The sequence below is a fragment of the Theropithecus gelada genome, chromosome 20, assembly GCF_003255815.1.
Source record: "Theropithecus gelada isolate Dixy chromosome 20, Tgel_1.0, whole genome shotgun sequence".
In the NCBI taxonomy this organism is placed as follows: domain Eukaryota; kingdom Metazoa; phylum Chordata; class Mammalia; order Primates; family Cercopithecidae; genus Theropithecus; species Theropithecus gelada.
This window is the reverse complement of record NC_037688.1, coordinates 50,795,377-50,813,058: the sequence shown is the minus strand read 5'-3', so window position 1 is coordinate 50,813,058 and position 17,682 is coordinate 50,795,377. Positions and strand designations below refer to the sequence as shown.

General features: G+C 58.1%; 3 protein-coding genes across 6 annotated transcripts; 1 reads left to right on the top strand and 2 right to left on the bottom strand.

Annotated features, from left to right (window-relative positions):
- Window positions 1-989: 989 nt before the first annotated feature.
- MLST8 (MTOR associated protein, LST8 homolog) lies at window positions 990-5,750 on the top strand. 3 transcript variants are annotated; one of them, XR_003117009.1, is made up of 9 exons: window positions 990-1,856; window positions 2,404-2,557; window positions 2,701-2,752; window positions 2,839-3,001; window positions 3,376-3,451; window positions 3,534-4,364; window positions 4,550-4,674; window positions 4,791-4,954; window positions 5,100-5,750. XR_003117009.1 is itself a non-coding variant. In XM_025369648.1 (9 exons), exons 1-9 carry the CDS (start codon window positions 1,420-1,422, stop codon window positions 5,216-5,218), a joined length of 1,443 nt encoding a protein of 480 aa, XP_025225433.1. In that variant the 5' UTR covers window positions 990-1,419; the 3' UTR covers window positions 5,219-5,750. The 3 variants fall into 3 exon arrangements, 2 of the variants coding, with proteins under 2 accessions (XP_025225433.1, XP_025225435.1); XM_025369648.1 differs by having other exon boundaries at window positions 3,534-3,686; XM_025369650.1 differs by having other exon boundaries at window positions 1,811-1,856; window positions 2,704-2,752; window positions 3,534-3,686.
- BRICD5 (BRICHOS domain containing 5) lies at window positions 5,585-7,926 on the bottom strand. Of its 2 annotated transcripts, XM_025369653.1 has the most exons (6): window positions 7,110-7,926; window positions 6,849-6,977; window positions 6,464-6,619; window positions 6,283-6,384; window positions 5,886-6,039; window positions 5,585-5,789 (listed from the first exon to the last, which is right to left on the bottom strand). In XM_025369653.1, exons 1-6 carry the CDS (start codon window positions 7,158-7,160, stop codon window positions 5,695-5,697), a joined length of 687 nt encoding a protein of 228 aa, XP_025225438.1. In that variant the 5' UTR covers window positions 7,161-7,926; the 3' UTR covers window positions 5,585-5,694. The 2 variants fall into 2 exon arrangements, with proteins under 2 accessions (XP_025225438.1, XP_025225437.1); XM_025369652.1 differs by having other exon boundaries at window positions 5,695-6,039.
- Window positions 7,927-8,314: 388 nt separating this feature from the next.
- Window positions 8,315-11,039, bottom strand: PGP (phosphoglycolate phosphatase). Its single transcript, XM_025369651.1, has 2 exons — window positions 10,352-11,039; window positions 8,315-10,267 (listed from the first exon to the last, which is right to left on the bottom strand). The coding sequence occupies exons 1-2, from the start codon at window positions 10,992-10,994 to the stop codon at window positions 9,942-9,944; spliced, it is 969 nt and encodes a 322-aa protein (XP_025225436.1). The 5' UTR covers window positions 10,995-11,039; the 3' UTR covers window positions 8,315-9,941.
- Between the last annotated feature and the right edge of the window lie 6,643 nt (window positions 11,040-17,682).

Sequence of the window (17,682 nt, the reverse complement as noted above, 5' to 3'; positions counted from 1 at the left end):
TGAGGCCATTACAGCTGGAGACAGAGTGGAAGGGGCCCAGCACAGGGACAGCATTGGAAGCTCCAGAGCTAGTAGTCGCCAGCCCCCCGGTATCTCGTGGGGTGCACAGAGTGAACTCTGGAGAGCCCCAGTCTTTGGAGGGAGGCAGGGAAAGAGACTAAATGCCGAGAAAGGAGCTAGGAGAAGGCAGCCTTTCAGGCATGGTGCTGTCAACCATGGCACAGATGCGTCAAGAAGTGGGAGGGGGCCGGGCACAGTGGCTCACGCCTGTAATCCCAGCACTTTGGGAGGCTGGGGGGGGGTGCAGATCACGAGGTCAGGAGATCAAGACCATCCACCATCCTGGCCAACATGGTGAAACCCTGTCTCTACTAAAAATACAAAAATTAACTGGGCGTGGTGACACACACCTGTAATCCCAGCTACCTGGGAGGCTGAGGCAGGAGAATCGCTTGAACCCGAGAGGCGGAGACTGTAGAAAGTCGAGATGGCACCACTGCACACCAGGTTGGCAACAAAGCAAGACTCTGTCTCAAATAAAAAAAAAAAAAAAAAAAAAAGTGGGAGGCTGGGCACCGTGGCTCATGCCTGTAATCCCAGCACTTTGGGAGGCTGAGGTGGGCGGATCACTTGAGGTCAGGAGTTTGAGACCAGCCTTGCCAACATGGAGAAATCCCATCTCTGCTAAAAATACAAAAATCAGCCAGGTGTGGTGGCGCACGCCTGTCATCCCAGGTACTCAGGAGGCTGACGCAGGAGAATCCCTTGAACCCGGGAGGTAGAGGTTTTGCAGTGAGTCAAGATTGCACCACTGCAACCCAGCCTGGGTGAGAAAGGGAGATTGCGACTCAAAAAAAACAAAACAAAACAAAACAAACGGGTGGGAGGAAGGAAAGAAAAGTATCCACTGGATTTAGCAAAGTGAGATTGTCAGTGGCCTTGAGGAATTTCCACTGGAGACCTAGAGAGCTGGGGTAAAAGGCAGATGACTGGGGTTGCAGAATGAGTGGGAGGTGAGGACGTGGTCTAATGGTGAGGACCGCTCTTTAACGAAGAGAGTCTGGGATTGTTTTATAGTGTTTAAAGGCTCAGGGGCAGGAAGGAGAGGAGGTGAAGGTATAGGAAGGAAGGCTCCTGGGAACTATGGCCTGGTCAAGGGACAAGAGGCACCCCCTCTGCGGCCAGAGGAAGGGGTGCAGTCACATCTGTAAGAGCAGTGGGAAAAAACCATGCGAGAGCCAGTCTCAAGGGTGAGGGCACCGGCGTGGAGCGCACAGAGCTGGAATGAGGGCCTGTGGTTTTGAGGGGGACGCTGGGCTCAGTGGGATGTCCCAAGGGTCAGGCTGGGGCTGGGGTACCAGATCTAGTGAGTACAACTACAGGATGCCCAGAAAAATTTTTTTAGCATAAGTATTTCCCATGCAACGTCCGGGATATACTTACACTAAAAAAAAAAAAAATTATTCGTTGTCTGAATTCAAGTCCTGTAATTTTCAGCCAATTCTAGCCCAGCGTGGCGCAGTAGTGGGTCAGGGAGGGCACGGGAACGGCGCGACCCGACAGCCTGAGAAACGGACAGCCGTGTCAGAAGGGCAGGTGCCAGTGGGGAGGAGGCCGGAGAGAAAGCCGCAGCTTCCTTCCACCTCGCGCCGGGCCCGCGGCCGCGCAAGAAACCTCTCCGGGTTCCTCCCGGCGGGAACCCCCTGCCCCAGAACTTTGGTCTCGTCCCATCCACCCCCGCCCGCGCCATGGTCTCGCCCTAGGGAGTTATCGATAACTCTACGCTCGACCTCGATCGACTCGCTCCGGCTCCCCTCGCCGTCCTGGACACAGCGGAGTGCGGAGTCGCCCGTAAGGTACGAGGCCGCGAGCCAGGGGCCGGGAACCGGCTGCTGGGTGGCTGGGAGAGTACGGCTAGGGGAAGCCGGCCAGCAGGACGGAGAAAGGGCGGTCGGCGGAGGACAGGGGAGCTCGGGGGTCCAGCCAGACTGCACCCCTTCCTATCACGGCCCGCCGCCGGCCTGCTACGCATGCGCAGCCGCAGGGCTCGGCTTTCCCCGGCCCACCCGCCGCCTTGCGCACGCGCAGCCCGCCCCTGCGGCAGAGTGGCGCCCGCGCGTGACTGCCCCCTGCCGGCTGCGGGGGGGACGGCGCCCCCGCCGGGTGCGTGGGGCGGGGATGGAGCACGCGCCCTGGAGCCCCGGAGCCGCCCGGAGCCGGGTGTCACGCGTGTGACGCGTGTCCCTGAACCTACCTCCGCTTGTTGTCCCAACTCTAAATTGGGAATGATAAGCGCCATTCGGCAGCGCCCCGTGGGTCTGTAATCTGTTTAGCACAGTGTGTCCTCTAAGTACTTTACATCCTTCTCTGCAGATGCCCTGACCTTTGACCCCTGCTATTCAGCTCTAGGGCCCGTGCAGGCCACACCATGAACACGTCCCCAGGCACGGTGGGCAGTGACCCGGTCATCCTGGCCACTGCAGGCTACGACCACACCGTGCGCTTCTGGCAGGCCCACAGCGGCATCTGCACCCGGACTGTGCAGCACCAGGACTCCGTATCCTCCACCTGGGGCGGGCAGGGTGGCGCTGGAGGGATGCCTCATGTGGGGACCACAGCCTGGGTGAAGGCCAGATGGTGAAGGCCTGGGGGCCCCTGTCCTCAGGGTTGCCTTCCGATCATCCTCCTTAACAGTCCCAGCAGGTGAATGCCTTGGAGATCACACCAGACCGCAGTATGATTGCTGCTGCAGGTATCTGTGACCCTTGATCTCTAACCCCTGACCTCTAGTGGGTCGACCTGAGCACAACCAAGCTTCATTTCAGCCTGTGTCCCTAGGTTACCAGCACATCCGCATGTATGATCTCAACTCCAATAACCCCAACCCCATCATCAGCTATGATGGCGTCAACAAGAACATCGCGTCTGTGGGCTTCCACGAAGACGGCCGCTGGATGTACACGGGCGGCGAGGACTGCACAGCCAGGATCTGGGACCTCAGGTGCGGTGGGGAGGGGCCTGCTGCCTGGGGCTGGGCTGGGCTGCTCTGAGAGACCATTTTAGGTTGGGTTCTCTCCAAGCAGAGGCTGAAATAGGGAGCTTCCTGTGGGCGACTCAGTGAGAGAAGTGAGGACAGGAGGAGAGTGAATTGCATCAAAGCGCGAGTCCTGCCTTGAGCCCGGAGCCAGCATGTTATTCTCCTTCCACCAGCCACTGGCTTAGGCTCCCTGCTGGAGTGGAGGGCCCTGCGTCTCGAGTATTTCCCAAGAGGCAGGTCCTTTAGCAGAGGGAGGGGAGGAGTGGCCAGGCTAAGGCCATCTGGGTAGAGCACCTACAAGCCCAGATGGACAGCATGTGCCCTGGCCCGGTCCACAGGTCCCGGAACCTGCAGTGCCAGCGGATCTTCCAGGTGAACGCACCCATTAACTGCGTGTGCCTGCACCCCAACCAGGTGAGGGGTGCTCATGGGGCCAGGCACTCTGGGACTTTGGAGGGCTGGGCTTGGGTCCTGCTTCACCACCCCTGCACCCCAGGCAGAGCTCATCGTGGGTGACCAGAGCGGGGCTATCCACATCTGGGACTTGAAAACAGACCACAACGAGCAGCTGATCCCCGAGCCCGAGGTCTCCATCACGTCTGCCCACATTGACCCCGACGCCAGCTACATGGCAGCTGTCAACAGCGCTGTGAGTCCTGGAGGCAGGTGCTGGGTGGGGCCAGCTTGGCACTCAGCCCTTAGCCTCTGCAGGTGGGCTTATTCCTGGATGTCCCTTAGTGCCCCCCTCCTGCTTCCCCTATCCTAGGCACTAACACCCACCCTGCCAGCAAAGCCAGAAGCGTGAATGTCGCTGCCAATGCCTTGGCCCTGTCTGCAGGCCGGTCACTCCGCTTTCTAGAGTCTCTCCCAAGTCGGTTCACTTCCCTCTTTTCTCTCTGTTGCCTCCTGGTCCCAGTCACTCTCATTTCCCATGACAGCTGACACACTCTCTGAGGCCTCCTTTCCTCCTCCCTGACCTCCCCCGGCCCCTGACCCGTTGTCTCTTGGATGCTTCTAGTGGTGCCTCGTCAGTACCAGCCAGGTGGCATCATTCCCCTGGGGAGACCCAGGGCTACTGGCCTTGCCCTTAGGCTGCCGTGGTGTGGCCCCTGTTCTTCTCTCCAACCTCATTTTTTTCCATTAACTCCATTTTATCCCATCGTGTCACTTGTTCCTCTTGCCCCCGGATTTCCTTTCTCCTGGCCTTTGTCATGTTGTCCCTCTAGCTGGTGCCCTCTCCCGTGTACTTCCATTGGCCATCGGCATCCTCCAGGAAGGGGAATTTGAGTCTTTGGCCAGGTGTGGCCTCCTGTTCTTGGCTTGCCATGTGTGGCCCTTGGTTGGGGCCAGGCTTCCCAGGTGCCTCCAGCAGGCAGGACCAGAGGGGCCTGTCCGCCCCTGACCCAGGGTCCCCATGCACAGTTGAACCCCAGTGTTGGCCCCCAGGGCATCCTTCCCTGTGTCTCAGACCTGAGGCCTCGGGTCCCCCGTGACGGTCCTCCTGACCTCTAGGGAAACTGCTATGTCTGGAATCTGACGGGGGGCATTGGTGACGAGGTAACCCAGCTCATCCCCAAGACCAAGATCCCCGCCCACACGCGCTACGCCCTGCAGTGCCGCTTCAGCCCCGACTCCACGTGCGTGCAGGGCCTGCTGGCCCGGGAGGGGACCTGCCTGGGCTGTGGGCTGGAGACGGGAGGGGCTGCTGGGTGGAGTGGCTGCTGCTGGACACGCCCCCACGCCCATCCCCCAGGCTCCTCGCCACCTGCTCGGCTGATCAGACGTGCAAGATCTGGAGGACGTCCAACTTCTCCCTGATGACGGAGCTGAGCATCAAGAGCGGCAACCCCGGGGAGTCCTCCCGTGGTTGGATGTGGGGCTGTGCTTTCTCGGGGGACTCCCAGTACATCGTCACTGGTGAGCCCCGCCCCGGCCTCCCCATCCCTGGCCTCCCAGCGCTGGCCTCCAGAGCCAGCCCACCTTGGCTGCGGCTCCCCCTCTGCTAGGGCCGCCTGCCTGGCCTGCACCTCTGCTCTGAGCCCTGCCCAATCTCCCCGTCCAGCTTCCTCGGACAACCTGGCCCGGCTCTGGTGTGTGGAGACTGGAGAGATCAAGAGAGAGTATGGCGGCCACCAGAAGGCTGTCGTCTGCCTGGCGTTCAACGACAGTGTGCTGGGCTAGTCTGTGACCCCTCAGGACTGCCTGGTGTAGGTGGTGGCAGCTGGAGGGTCCCATGCAGCACCCAGGTCAGAACAGGCCCTACTGCCAGCCTACACCAGCTGGACCTGATGGCCCCCTGTGGCACCTTGACCTGCTGGGCCAGGCCGCCCTGGGACTCTCAGCCCCCAGTTGCTAATCCAGATGTGACAGCTCGACCCAAGCCAGGCTGCACACTCCTGGACTGGGCTAGCCTGCACTGCCTGCGAGTCAGCCAAGGGCCCAAAGCTGCTGAGGGATGTGAGGCTGGTGCCCACCCCTAAGCTAGTGTGTTTCCTGTCCCCTCCCTGCTGCATTTCAGGGCCTTAGTCCACAGAGAACACCACCGTGGCCAGGTGGAAGGGTTTATTAGTCCCTGCCGGCAGCTGTCCTCCCTGGTGCGGGTGACCTGGCCAGCCCGCTGGATTGGGGATAGGGACCGGGCTGGGCCAGGTCGGGGCTCAGTCTGGGAGGTAATAAAAGCAGACTGACACACAGATGTTGCTTGGGAAGCAGATGTCGATGCACAGATAAATCAGCCGCTGTCTCCGGGGCCCTGTGGCGAGGGTGCCGTGAATCCCCAAGGGCTCCGCCCCCAGCTCATCAAACCATCCCGAGGGCCTGGCCTCCCCCCTCAGCGGCCCTGTCTCACCCTCTGCTCGCCGGGCCCAGTAGATGGGGGTCCTTGTGCACAGGCGCTGCACCAAATCCCCCACCTGGGCAGGGTCCACCTCGTGGCTCCCCTGCACTGCCAGCAGCTCCTGGGTGTATTGGGTGTCCTGGGCAGGACCCCGAGGCTCTTGGACCTGTTGAGAAGGCTCTGGTGGGCTGTGGGACAGGGCTGCTCCCTACTCCTGGCTGGGCAGGGCTGGGTACCCCCCAACCCCCAGTGATGTCCCCACCCTCTGCTCTTGTTAGCAGCCTGGGCTCAGGGTGGAGAGAGCTTCCTGTTCCCTGAAACCAGAGCTCCAGCCTATCCTGTGCCCAGGTGCACACAGGACCCTTTGTCTAGCCCCTGGTGGGGGGCTGTGCCCAGCAGGATGGCTCACCTTGGAGGTATCCATCAGCAGCCGCAGGGTCTCCCGATCACTGTCCTCCATCAGGCGGAGGAAGCAGGCCTGGTGCTCCTCAGGGCGGTAACAGATGCAGCCCTGGGGAGGCAGGGAGGTGAGGCAGGGCCACCCCGACCGACACCTGCAAGGGTGACGTGACCCCTCCCTGCCCACTCACGCTCTGCCCGTCGAACAGCACCACCCAGCTGTGGTTGCTCTGAGGTGAGGTCACTGTGATGGTCGCTGCGTTCCGGGCCACGTCCACCAGGATGGTTTGGTTGGGCCGGGGCATGTGGGGGCTTGGGAGGGTCATTCGCGGCGTCTGCAGCCTTGGCTGGCAGTGGGAGTTGGAGTTCAGCTGGGCAGCTGGACAACCCCAGCACAGCCGCCAGCTCTGGGCTGCAGGACTCCTGACATCCCCGAGTGGGCCCTTCCACCTCTGGCCGTCTGCTCCTAGGCGGTCACTGCCTGCTCTGCACCCTGGCTCTGCTGGAGGCTGGGATGTGCCAGCTTCCCTTTCCCCTTTTCACTGTCCACATCCCTGGTGCTGAGGAGGGGCTCACCTTGGGAGGGCCCTGAGCGAAGCCAAGAAGCCCTCCAGCCACAGCTCCCGCAGTGGCCAGTGCCAGGAGCAGCAGCAGCAGGGATAGGCCCGTGGCTCTCCAGCCCCCACAGGTGGGCTTGGTCTTCACCTGGGGGCGCATTAGGGTCAGAAGGGTCATGGGGTTTAGAGATCAGGGAGCCACTGGGCTGGGGAAGGGAGGGGCTGGGTGGCCGGGGGCACCCCCTGGGTCCTTGCTGCAGGAGTGATGGGAGGCACTCACCCCTGTAGGCCCAGGTTTGGGGCGCTCAGCGCGGCAGTTCACTGGCTTCATCCTGCAGCCCCTGCTCACAATGTGCCGATTGTCTGCGCCCCTTGTCTGCAGCCTTGGCCGGGGAAACTCAGAACGCCTCCCCTCCTGACCCCGCGCCTCTCCCTCAGCTCCGGATCTGATATCCAGGTCAGAGCCAGGACAGTCCCCTCCTCCCACCTGGGGGATGCCTGTCACCAGGCCCGGCTCCAGACACCTGGCCTGTGCAGACTGGAGATCAGGGTCTGGGAGGCATAGGGCTGGGCCGAGTAGAAATCCAGTCCAGCTGACCGACTGGAGGGCAGTCCAGGCCTGGCCAGGGCAACTCACTAAGTGTGGTTGGGGTGGATTTCGTTTTCCTAAAGTGGCCTGAGTCTCTCGGGTTACCCTTGACTCCCAGAGCTGGGCACAGGGCCTGACACACCACAAGCTGTCAATAAATGCCTGCTCAGTGAATGACAGGTGTGGGACTATGCACCCCCAGCCACTTCCCAGCCCCCACACACCCAAGTCCAGGGGGTTCCTGAAGGCTGGACCACAGACAGGCAGCCTGCTGTGCCTGTGCCCCCAGAATAGTCAGGCCAGCCTCGGGGGCCCGCCCAGCACTTTTTTTTTTGAGATGGGAGTCTTGCTGTGTCCCCTAGGCTGGAGTGGAGTGGCATGATCTCGGCTCACTGCAACCTCTGTCTCCTGGGTTCACACAATTCTCACGCCTCAGCCTCCTGAGTAGCTGGGATTACAGATATATGCCACCATGTCCCGCTAATTTTTGTATTTTTAGTAGAGATGGGTTTCCACCATTTTGGCCAGGCTGGTCTTGAACTCCTGACCGCAAGTGATCCGCCTGCCTCAGCCTCCTAAAGTGTTGGGATTACAGGTGTGAGCCACCGCGCCCGGCCCAGAATGACTTCTGAGCTCTGCTCCCTGCCCTGGGCTCTCTGCCATGGCAGCCCACCAGCTTCACTCTGAGGCCTTTTCCTTCCCTGGTTTCCCTTTGTGCCTGGCTTTCCCTCATTCTCCAGAACATCTTCCTCTGACCCAGGCCAGGAGTGGGCAGTTGCCATTCCAGCTCCAGAGTTGGAACCCCAGCTACCCATCTACTTTGAATCCTCCCACCCGCGGCGAGACGGCATCGCCCGGGCCAATGCAAGGCGAGAGCAAGGACACCCGAGCCAGTGTGGGTTTGAGAGTTTAATCTGTGCTCTGGTGCAGACAGTGCCGCAGCCCCTCATGGGCTAGAGACAGGGCGCACAGGGACTCCTAGCCCCCACCCGGCAAGAGAGGCATCGCCGAGGCTGCACCTGCCATGCACTCCTGGTGTGACTGCACCCTGCCAGGCCAGACCCAGCTTGAGCCAACCTAGCCAAGCCAGCGTCAGCACCACCAGCCTCATGGGCACAGCCGCCCTTATGCTGCTCCGCAGCACCCTCTAAACCTGACATCCCAGGCCTGGGAGGTGCTGAAGGCTCAGGATGCCCCTTATTGCTCTGAAGTCTTTGTGACCAAGTGGAGTGTTGTGACTATGGGGCCAAGAGAGAAGCTGCCGGGCAAGGTGCTGGTAGGGAGCCAGCCAGAAGGGGAGTGTCCTGGGATGGCCTTGCTGAGTCTGCTGTCAGGCCTGTGAAAGGTCAGCAGAGCCAAGGAGCAGGCAGGAGAGACCAGAGCCCCGCCCAGAACCTTGGCGAGCTGGTGGCCCTGCCAAGTCCTCCTCCTGGCCACTGAAGAGGGAATCCAGGGCAAGGCAGGTGACCTCCTGGGCCACCAGCCTCTAACCCCTACCCCAACCTAGGGAATGGGAGGACTGGAAGAGACTGGATGCTTTGTAAAGGACTTGCTGTTCTCGGGGACACAACTCTCCTCCCCTCCCCTCCCAGAGCCCTGGGTGACTGACAGGCATTCCTCGGCCAACACATGCTTCAGCCGTGCTACTGGCTGCAGGGCACAGAGGCTCCAGTGGGATTTTTCCTACGACACAGAGCACAGCTATTAACACACTTAAGATTCAACTCCATTGCCTGACACAGTTGTTCAAAGTTAAAAATTGTTTGGTAGCGGCACTGCTCTGAGCTCCCTGCACTGCAGCCCCGAGTTCAACGCCATCGCGGCTGCTCAGTCCAAATCACCTGGGTTTAAATGCACACTTGAGACAGCAAGAGGTTTAGCTGGGCCGCATTTACAGAACTGGGCAGCAGCCCTGGGTATGTGAAACGGAACAGACACTCAGTTGTGACATCAGAGTGGTTTTCAAGGAAGTAGGGGAGGCGGGAGGGTGGTGAGGGCAGCACTTTGTACCCAGTGGCAGAGAGATGCCACCTGGGAGCAGCCTCCTCCTCCACCCTCTCCCTGCCGGGAGGCACAGGAACACAGAAGGCTCCGCCGGACTTCCAGTCACACTGATGGGACCCTGGTCCATGCAAGCCTCTCGAAATAGTCAGAATAATCAGTTCCTCCGCCCCCTGAGGGGCTGGATCCCTGAATGAGTTTTTCCATAAAATACAGGACACACACCCCTAGACCCGCCTCGGTTACCTGAATCCCGGACAGGTGCTGAGCCTGCCCCCCCCAACGCCACAATGCCTTCCAAGCCTAAAAGTGCATCTTCGATTACAAGCATCTGTAAACAAAATCGTCCCCCAAACGTGTACTTACAAGGTTAACAATGAATGCCTTTGCTTAACTCCAATTACACTCCTTGAAGCCACTTAGCTGAGCAGATGCCTAAGCCCCACCTATTAATTTGGGTAACTGGTTTTCAATTTTTTTTTTTTTTTTTTTTTTATTCTGGAGATTAAAGACACCCAATCTTTAACCTTGAAGGGCAGGCAAAAGGTCGGCTATGCTGTCAACATAGAAGTCAGGCACCATTTTCTTCTTAGACACGCAGTCACTTTCCTGATTATTCTTCACATCTCCTAGAGTGGACACTCCGGTGAGGGTCAGGATGGTCTTCAGGCCACAGGTGACGCCTAGGAGGATGTCTGTGTCCAGGCGGTCTCCCACCATGACGGTGCGCTCGGGGTTGATGCCGTATTCCTGGGACACGCAGTCGAAGATGAAGCGGCTGGGCTTCCCGATGATGTCGGCCTGGCGCTGGGCGGCCATCTCCACGGCTCGGACCAGACAGCCGGTACCTGCGGGGCACAGGGGACCGGGTCAAAGGGCGGGAAGGGGGCCCGCCGCCCGCCCCCCAGCCTCCCGCCCCAGGGCGCACGGACCCGCGATGAAGCGGCCGTTCTCCAGCGGAAGCCGGTTGTCCATGTTAGTGCCCACGAGCAGGCAGCCGGGCTGCTGCAGGTAGCGCAGGGCCTTGGTGAGCTTCATGTAACTGAAGTGCGGGTCAAAGCCCACCACCACTGCGCGCACGTCGGGCTCCAGCGGCGCGTGCAGCCAGTCACCGGGACCCTCGCCCTGCAGTGGCTCGGGCCCCACGCCCACGCTGGTGACGCCCACGGCCTCCAGCTCGGCGGCCAGGGCCGGGCTGCCAAGCACATAGGCCTTGGGCGCGGGCGCGCCGGCTAGGCGCTGGCGCAGGTAGAGAGCGGTGCAGTAGGCCGTGCCGAAGACCTCCAGGCCGGCGCCGGGCCCCGCGGGGCCGCCGAAGCCCAGGCGCCGCAGCTTCTCGGCGTAGGCAGCGCGGGTCTTGCTGCTGTTGTTGGTGATGAAGCCCAGGCGCTTGCCGCGGGCCCGCAGCGCCCGCAGGGCCTCGGGAGCGCCAGGCACGGCCGTCTCCCCGCGCCACAGTACGCCGTCGCAGTCAAACAGCAACGTGTCCACGTCGGCCAGTAGCGCCTGTGCCCGCTCGGCGCTCAGCCGCACGCAGCGGGCGTCGTCGCCACCGGCCTCCGCCGCCGCCGCCATCGCCGCCCGCCGGCCGCTGCCGCCCGCCGGCCGCTCCTCGCAGCCGCCCGCCGCGGCGCCCTCCCCGCCCCCGGGGCGCTCATTGGCTCCGCGCCTCGCGCCCACCACCCATTGGTCTGCACCTTCGCCAATCCGCCCCCGCCTCCCGCGGGCTGCGGGAGGTCAGCGCCAATCGGCGAGGGCCGGTGCGGGGAGGCGGGCGATCATTGGCTAGCGGGGTCGGGGCGCCCCGGTGATTGGCTGGCAGGGCGCCAACCGGCATTCGGAGTGAAGCGCTCGCTACGGAAATGCTGCAGAGGGGAGAATAGCGCAGGCGCAAGGCCGGTGCTCCCGGGCGGCCGCGGGGCCGCTCACCCATTGGAAGCGAGTGGTCAGCCTAGGTGACGAGGCCCTTCACGGAGTGACCCGGGCCAGGCCGGCTGCCCATTGGCCGGTCTCTCCCGCGGGCACGGGCGGGGCTCCAGCAGGAGCGTCGCGGGAGGGGGCTGGGGCCGCAGGGGCCGAGGCACCTCCGCCGGCAGCGCCCGTGCCTCTGCCGTGGACGCGCTCGGGACACCGGGCGACCACGTGGGTCGCTTACCTGCCAGTCCCGCGAGCCAGCCCGGGGCTCCTTCCCCGGCAGGCCTGCGTACTCGCCTCAGTCCTTTGCGAAAACGCGTTCCCTGTGCCTTGGAGGTCACACGAACCAGACATTACCAGGCCGTGGGGTTAGGGTCTAAGGACACTGCCTAGGACCTGGTACTCAGTGATTGCTCGCCGTCATCGTCAATTATTAGGTATTTAATTGAAGCAAAACATTACATTAAAGGGTATGAAAACCGTGCAACTCGATGGAAGTTTTACATTATTTATTTATTTATTGAGACGGAGTCTCGCTCTGTCGCCCAGGCTGGAGTGCAGTGGCGCGATGTCAGCTCACTGCCAGCTCAGCCTCCCGGCTTCACGCCATTCTCCTGCCTCAGCCTCCCGAGTAGCTGGGACTACAGGCTCAAGCCGCCACGCCTGGCTAATTTTTTGTGTTTTTAGTAGAGACGGGGTTTCACCGTGTTAGCGAGGATGGTCTTGATCTGCTGACCTCGTGATCCGCCCGCCTCAGCCTCCCAAAGTGCTGGGATTACAGACGTGAGCCACCGCGCCCGGCCGGAAGTTTTACATTTTTACATGTATATATATATATATTTTGCGACAGGGTCTTGCTGTCTCCCAGGCCGGAGTGGAGTGGCTGGATCACAGCTCACTGTAGCCTTGACCTGCCAGGCTCATGTGATGCTCCTACCTAAGCATCCAAAGTAGCTGGGACCAGAGGTGTGTGCCACTACGCCTAATTTTTTTTTTTTTTTTGAGACGGATTTTCACTTGTTTCCCAAACTGGAGTGCAATGGCGCGATCTTGGCTCACTGCAACCTGTGCCTCCTGGGTTCAAGCAATTCTCCTGCCTCAGCCTCCCGAGCACCTGGGATTACAGGCACGCACCACCATGCCAGGCTAATTTTTTGTATTTTTAGTAGAAATGGAGTTTCACCATGTTGACCAGGCTGGTCTCAAACTCCTGACCTCAGGTGATCCACCCCCCCTTGGCCTCCCAGAGTCCTGGGATTACAGGCGGGAGCCACCATGCCCAACCTAATTTTTTTTTTTTTTTTTTTTGAGATGGAGTCTTGCTGTGTCTCCCAGACTGGAGTGCAGTGGCACGATCTCGGCTCACTGCAAGCTCCGCCTCCCGGGTTCCCGCCATTCTCCTGCCTCAGCCTCCCGAGTAGCTGGGACTACAGGCGCCCGCCACCACGCCCGGCTAATTTTTTGTATTTTTAGTAGAGACAGAGTTTCACCGTGTTAGCCAGGATGGTCTTGATCTCCTGACCTCGTGATCCACCCGCCTCGGCCTCCCAAAGTACTGGGATTACAGGCGTGAGCCACCACGCCCAGCCTTTTTTTTCTTTAAATTTAAATTTTTTGTAGAGATGGAGTCTCACTATGTTGGCCAGGCTGGTCTCCAACTCCTGGCCTCCAGTGATCCTCCTGTCTTGGCCTCCCAAAGGGCTGGGATTACAGGCGTGAACTACCGCACCTAGCAAATTTTTTACATATGTATATGCTTGTGTCAACATAACCCAGACCAAAGTATAAAGTATTTCCAACACCCCAGGAAGTTCCCTCTTGTTCCTATCCAGTCAACAGCAGATAGCACATTGCCGACTACTTTTCTGACTCCTATCACCACAGAGTCACGACCAAGCCTCTGGGCTGCTTTATACCTGGGATTATACGGTATGTGCTTCTGGCTCTTGCTTCTGTGATTTAACATAATGTTTGTGAAATTCATCCTTCTGGCTGGGTGCTGTGGCTCATGCCTATAATCCCAGCCCTTTCGGAGGCCGAGGCAGGCAGATCACCTGAGGTCAGGAGTTGGAGACCAGCCTGGCCAGTATGGTGAAACCCTGTCTCTACCAAAAGAACAAAAATTAGCCAAATGTGATGGCACATGACTGTAATATTAGCTACTTGAGAGGCTGAGGCAGGAGAATTGCTTGCACCTGGGAGGCGGAGGCTGCAGTGAGCTGAGATTGCACCACTGCACTCCAGCCCGGGCAACAGAGCAAGAGTCCATATCAAAAAAAAAAAAAAAAAAAAAAGGCTGGGCGCGGTGGCTCACACCTGTAACCCCAGCACTTTGGGAGGCCGAGGGGGTGGATCATGAGGTCAGGAGATCCAGACCATCTTGGCTAACACAGTGAAACCCCGTCTCTACTAAAAATACAAAAAAATTAGCTGGGCGTGGTGGTGGGGGCCTATAGTCCCAGCTACTCGGGAGGCTGAGGTAGCAGAATGGTGTGAACCCGGGAGGCAGAGCTTGCAGTAAGCCGAGATTGCTCCATTGCACTCCAGCCTGGGCAACAGAGCGAGACTCCGTCTCAAAAAAAACAAAACAAAAAGATGACCTTGACCTTGAGCAGAACTGGATTTGACAACAATCACACTCTGCATTTACTACAGGGCAAGAGGTAGCTGATTTGAGACAACGGCTGGAATGGGGACTGTTGATGATGCCCAGCCACGGGCCGTCTTCTTCCACACTCGCCCGGCTGCCTTGGCTTACTGGGCACTCTGTGAGCATCTAGGCTGCGGCACCACTGCTCCTTACCTTCATTACCTCCTTAGAGTCACAGGACAGGCCTGAGAGGCAGGGATTATTCATATCTCCATTTATAGATGGCCAAACTGAGCCACGGAGAGTCGCCGGCTGGACAAGGTTGAGTTGGGATTAAACTCAGTCGACCCCAAAGCTGAGCTCTGCCCCATCTGGTCGGCTTAACATCCTCAGAATGTGCTTGTATGTCTGCAGGTGAGAGGGGAGGCATGGTCACTTGTGGAGAAGGTCCTGGCGGAGGCTGGGAGGGAAAGTGCGCTTGAGAGGAGAGGACTGACTTTGGGAACAAGGTGATGTGGCCCTGCATCTGGGGGTAGAGGACCCCTTTGGGTGCGCCCCACACAGGAGGCATTCAGTCTCTATCTGTGAGGGGATGACTCCACTGTCTCCCCAGGTAAGCATTGTGTACTGCAAGCTGACCTGGGGATGACTTTCAGTGGCACAGAAACAGACACTATTTCACGTTAACAGAGTTGAATCAATTTACATTGCAATAGAAAATATAAGTAGCTCACTGGGCACGGTAGCTCACGCCTGTAATCCCAGCACTTTGGGTCACTGAGGCAGGTGGATCACCTGAGGTCAGGAGTTTGAGACCAGCCTTACTAACATGGAGAAACCCCATCTCTACTAAAAATACAAAATTAGCTGGGTGTGGTGGTGCATGCCTGTAATCCCAGCTACTCGGGAGGCTGAGAGGCAGGAGAATCACTTGAACCCGGGAGGCAGAGGTTGTGGTGAGCAGAGATTGCGCCACTGCCTGGGTAACAACAGCGAAATTCTCTCCCAAAAATAAATAAATAAATAAATATATATATATATATAAAACAAATATATATATAAAACAAATATATATAAAACATATATATAAGTAAATACATATATATAAAACAAATATATATATATATAATATGTATATGTAGCCATTGAATCAGTGTTTTCACAGATGTATTGCTTCTTTTTTTTTTTTTTTGAGACGGAATCTCACTCTGTCACCCAGGCTGGAGTGCAGTGGCGTGATCTCGGCTCACTGCAAGCTCCGCCTCCCGGGTTCACGCCATTCTCCTGCCTCAGCCTCCCGAGTAGCTGGGACTACAGGCGCCCGCCACCATGCCCAGCTAATTTTTTGTATTTTTTAGTAGATACGGGGTTTCACCATGTTAGTCAGGATGGTCTTGATCTCCTGACCTTGTGATCCGCCCGCCTCGGCCTCCCATTGCTGGGGTTACAGGTGTGAGCCACCGCGCCCGGCCTCACAGAGGTATTGCTTCTAATGAGTTAAGCTAAAAAGAGGGATGTTGAAAAAGGATGCAAGTGACCAAAAAAAAAAAAAAAAAGGTAATTTAAATATTCTTCAACATGGGATTGGCTAAATAAAGGATTTTGGAGGCCGGACGCAGTGGCTCACACCTGTAATCCCAGCACTTTGGGAAGCTGAGGTGGGCGGATCTTAAGGTCAAGAGTTAGAGACCAGCTGGGCCAATATGCTGAAACCCTGTCTCAATTAAAAATACAAAAATTAGCTGGGCGTGGTGGCACGTGCTTGGGAGGCTGAGGCAGACTTGCTTGAACCCAGGAGATGGAGGTTGCAGTAAGCCAAGGTTGCACCACTGCACTCTAGCCTGGGTGACAGAGCAAGCCTCCATCTCAAAAAAAAAAAAAAAAAAAAAAAAAAGGATTTTGTGGTTCCTGTTTGGGTCTGGCTGTGGAATGTCCACAGGCATAATTCTGTTGAGCCAGGCTGAGGCCTGCATGGGAAGGGACGCCATCTGGAGAAAGGGAGGCTCTATTCTTGCTGCCTGTGCCTGGCCTCTCTGCCTTCCAGGGGCCTGGGCTCCAGCCAAAGCAGGGCCTGAGGTCACCTGGTCAGGATGCCCTTTTCTTTTTGAGACAGGGTCTCACTTTGTTAGCCAAGCTGGGTGGCAGTGGTGCCATCTCAGCTCACTGCAATCTCCACCTCACCAGGTTCAAGCAATTCTCCTGCCTCAGCCTCCCTAGTAGCTGGGATTATAGGTGTGTGCTACCACAGCTGGCTAACTTTTCTATTTTTAATAGAGATGGGGATTTCTGCTGTGTGGGCCAGGCTGGTCTCAAACTTCTGACCTCAGATGATCTGTCTGCCTCGGCCTCCCAGAATGCTGGGATTACAGGCGTGAGCCACTGCTCCCAGCCCCCTTTGCCTCTTAAAGGCCTCACCTCTTAATGCTGTTACATTTTGGGGATAAAGTTTCAGCACGGGTTTAGAGGGGACAAACATCCCATCCATACCCCTGATTCCCTTGGATACTGGCTTCTCAGTTACTCCTCAGCACACCATGAATGGAGGTGTTTTGGGGCTCTGCGCTCACCTACTCCCTGGCTTCACCTCACCCACCTGTCTCCTGGTCCTCCTCCCCAGCAGCTCCCCAGAACCCTCAAGCTCCAAAAGCTCCAACCTGCTCTTCCTTTTGTTTGCCCTACTCAGAGACCACCCATCCTGGCTCTCAGGGGCTTTCTGAGCCCTCTCCTGCTTCTGCTTGGGCCCTAAAATACCTTTTTCTTTCTTTTCTTTTTTTTTTTTTGAGACAGAGTCTTGCCCTGTTGCCCAGGCTGGAGTGCAGTGGTGAGATCTCAGCTCACTGCAACCTCCGCTTTCTGGGTTCAAGCGATTCTCCTGTCTCACCCTCCCAAGTAGCTGGGACTACGGGCACCCGCCACCACGCCCGGCTAATTTTTGTATTTTTATAGACGGGATTTCACCATGTTGGTCAGACTCATCTTGAACTCCTGACCTCAGGTGATCTGCCCGTCTCGGCCTCCCAAAGTGTTAGGATTACAGGTGTGGGCCACTGTGCCCAGCCTAAAGTCCCTTTTTCTTCGCAGCAGTTAGAGGGACGTTTCTGAAACACCCACTATCATTCCCTCTGCTCAAAACCTTGCAGTGATCCCTCTGCTCAAAACCTCTGCAACCTGCTCGCAGAAAGCGGGCCCATTGTTACCCCAACCTCACTGCTGATGACCTTACCTGAGCCTGGAGGTGGAGGCTGCAGTGAGCTAGGGTCACACCAATGCACTCCAGCCTGGGTGGCAGAGTGAAACCCTGTCTCAAAACAAACAAACAGCGCCGAGCGTGGTGGCTCACGCCTGCAATCCCAGCACTTTGGGAGGCCGAGGTGGGTGGATCACGAGGTCAGGAGATCGAGACTATCCTGGCTAACACGGTGAAACCCCATCTCTACTAAAAATGCAAAAAAATTAGCCGGGCGTGGTGGCGGGCGCCTGTAGTCCCAGCTACTTGAGAGGCTGAGGCAGGAGAATGGTGTGAGCCCCGGAGGCGGAGCTTGCAGTGAGCTGAGATCGCGCCACTGCACTCCAGCCTGGGCAAGAGAGCGAGACTCCTTCTCAAAAAACAAACAAAAAAAGTCACATATTGTAGTCACATGTGTTCACAATAGGTCAATTGGTTGTGGAGGCAGATGGCAGACTGGTGTCTACCCAGGGCTGGCAGGGAGGGGCGGATGGGCAGTCACTGCTTAAAAGGTATAGGTTCCCTTTCAGGGT

Excerpts from the sequence above, each read along its gene's own strand:
- MLST8 (XM_025369648.1), top strand. The coding sequence starts at position 1,420 with ATGCAACGTCCGGGATATACTTACACTAAAAAAAAAAAAAATTATTCG. Across the intron at positions 4,675-4,790 it reads CGCTTCAGCCCCGACTCCAC|GCTCCTCGCCACCTGCTCGG; the intron begins GTGCGTGCAGGG and ends CCCATCCCCCAG. Across the intron at positions 4,955-5,099 it reads CTCCCAGTACATCGTCACTG|CTTCCTCGGACAACCTGGCC; the intron begins GTGAGCCCCGCC and ends CTCCCCGTCCAG.
- BRICD5 (XM_025369652.1), bottom strand. The coding sequence starts at position 7,160 with ATGAAGCCAGTGAACTGCCGCGCTGAGCGCCCCAAACCTGGGCCTACA. Across the intron at positions 6,620-6,848 it reads TCGCTCAGGGCCCTCCCAAG|CCAAGGCTGCAGACGCCGCG; the intron begins GTGAGCCCCTCC and ends TCCCACTGCCAG. Across the intron at positions 6,385-6,463 it reads TGCTGTTCGACGGGCAGAGC|GGCTGCATCTGTTACCGCCC; the intron begins GTGAGTGGGCAG and ends CTGCCTCCCCAG.
- PGP (XM_025369651.1), bottom strand. The coding sequence starts at position 10,994 with ATGGCGGCGGCGGCGGAGGCCGGTGGCGACGACGCCCGCTGCGTGCGG. Across the intron at positions 10,268-10,351 it reads GAACGGCCGCTTCATCGCGG|GTACCGGCTGTCTGGTCCGA; the intron begins GTCCGTGCGCCC and ends TGTGCCCCGCAG.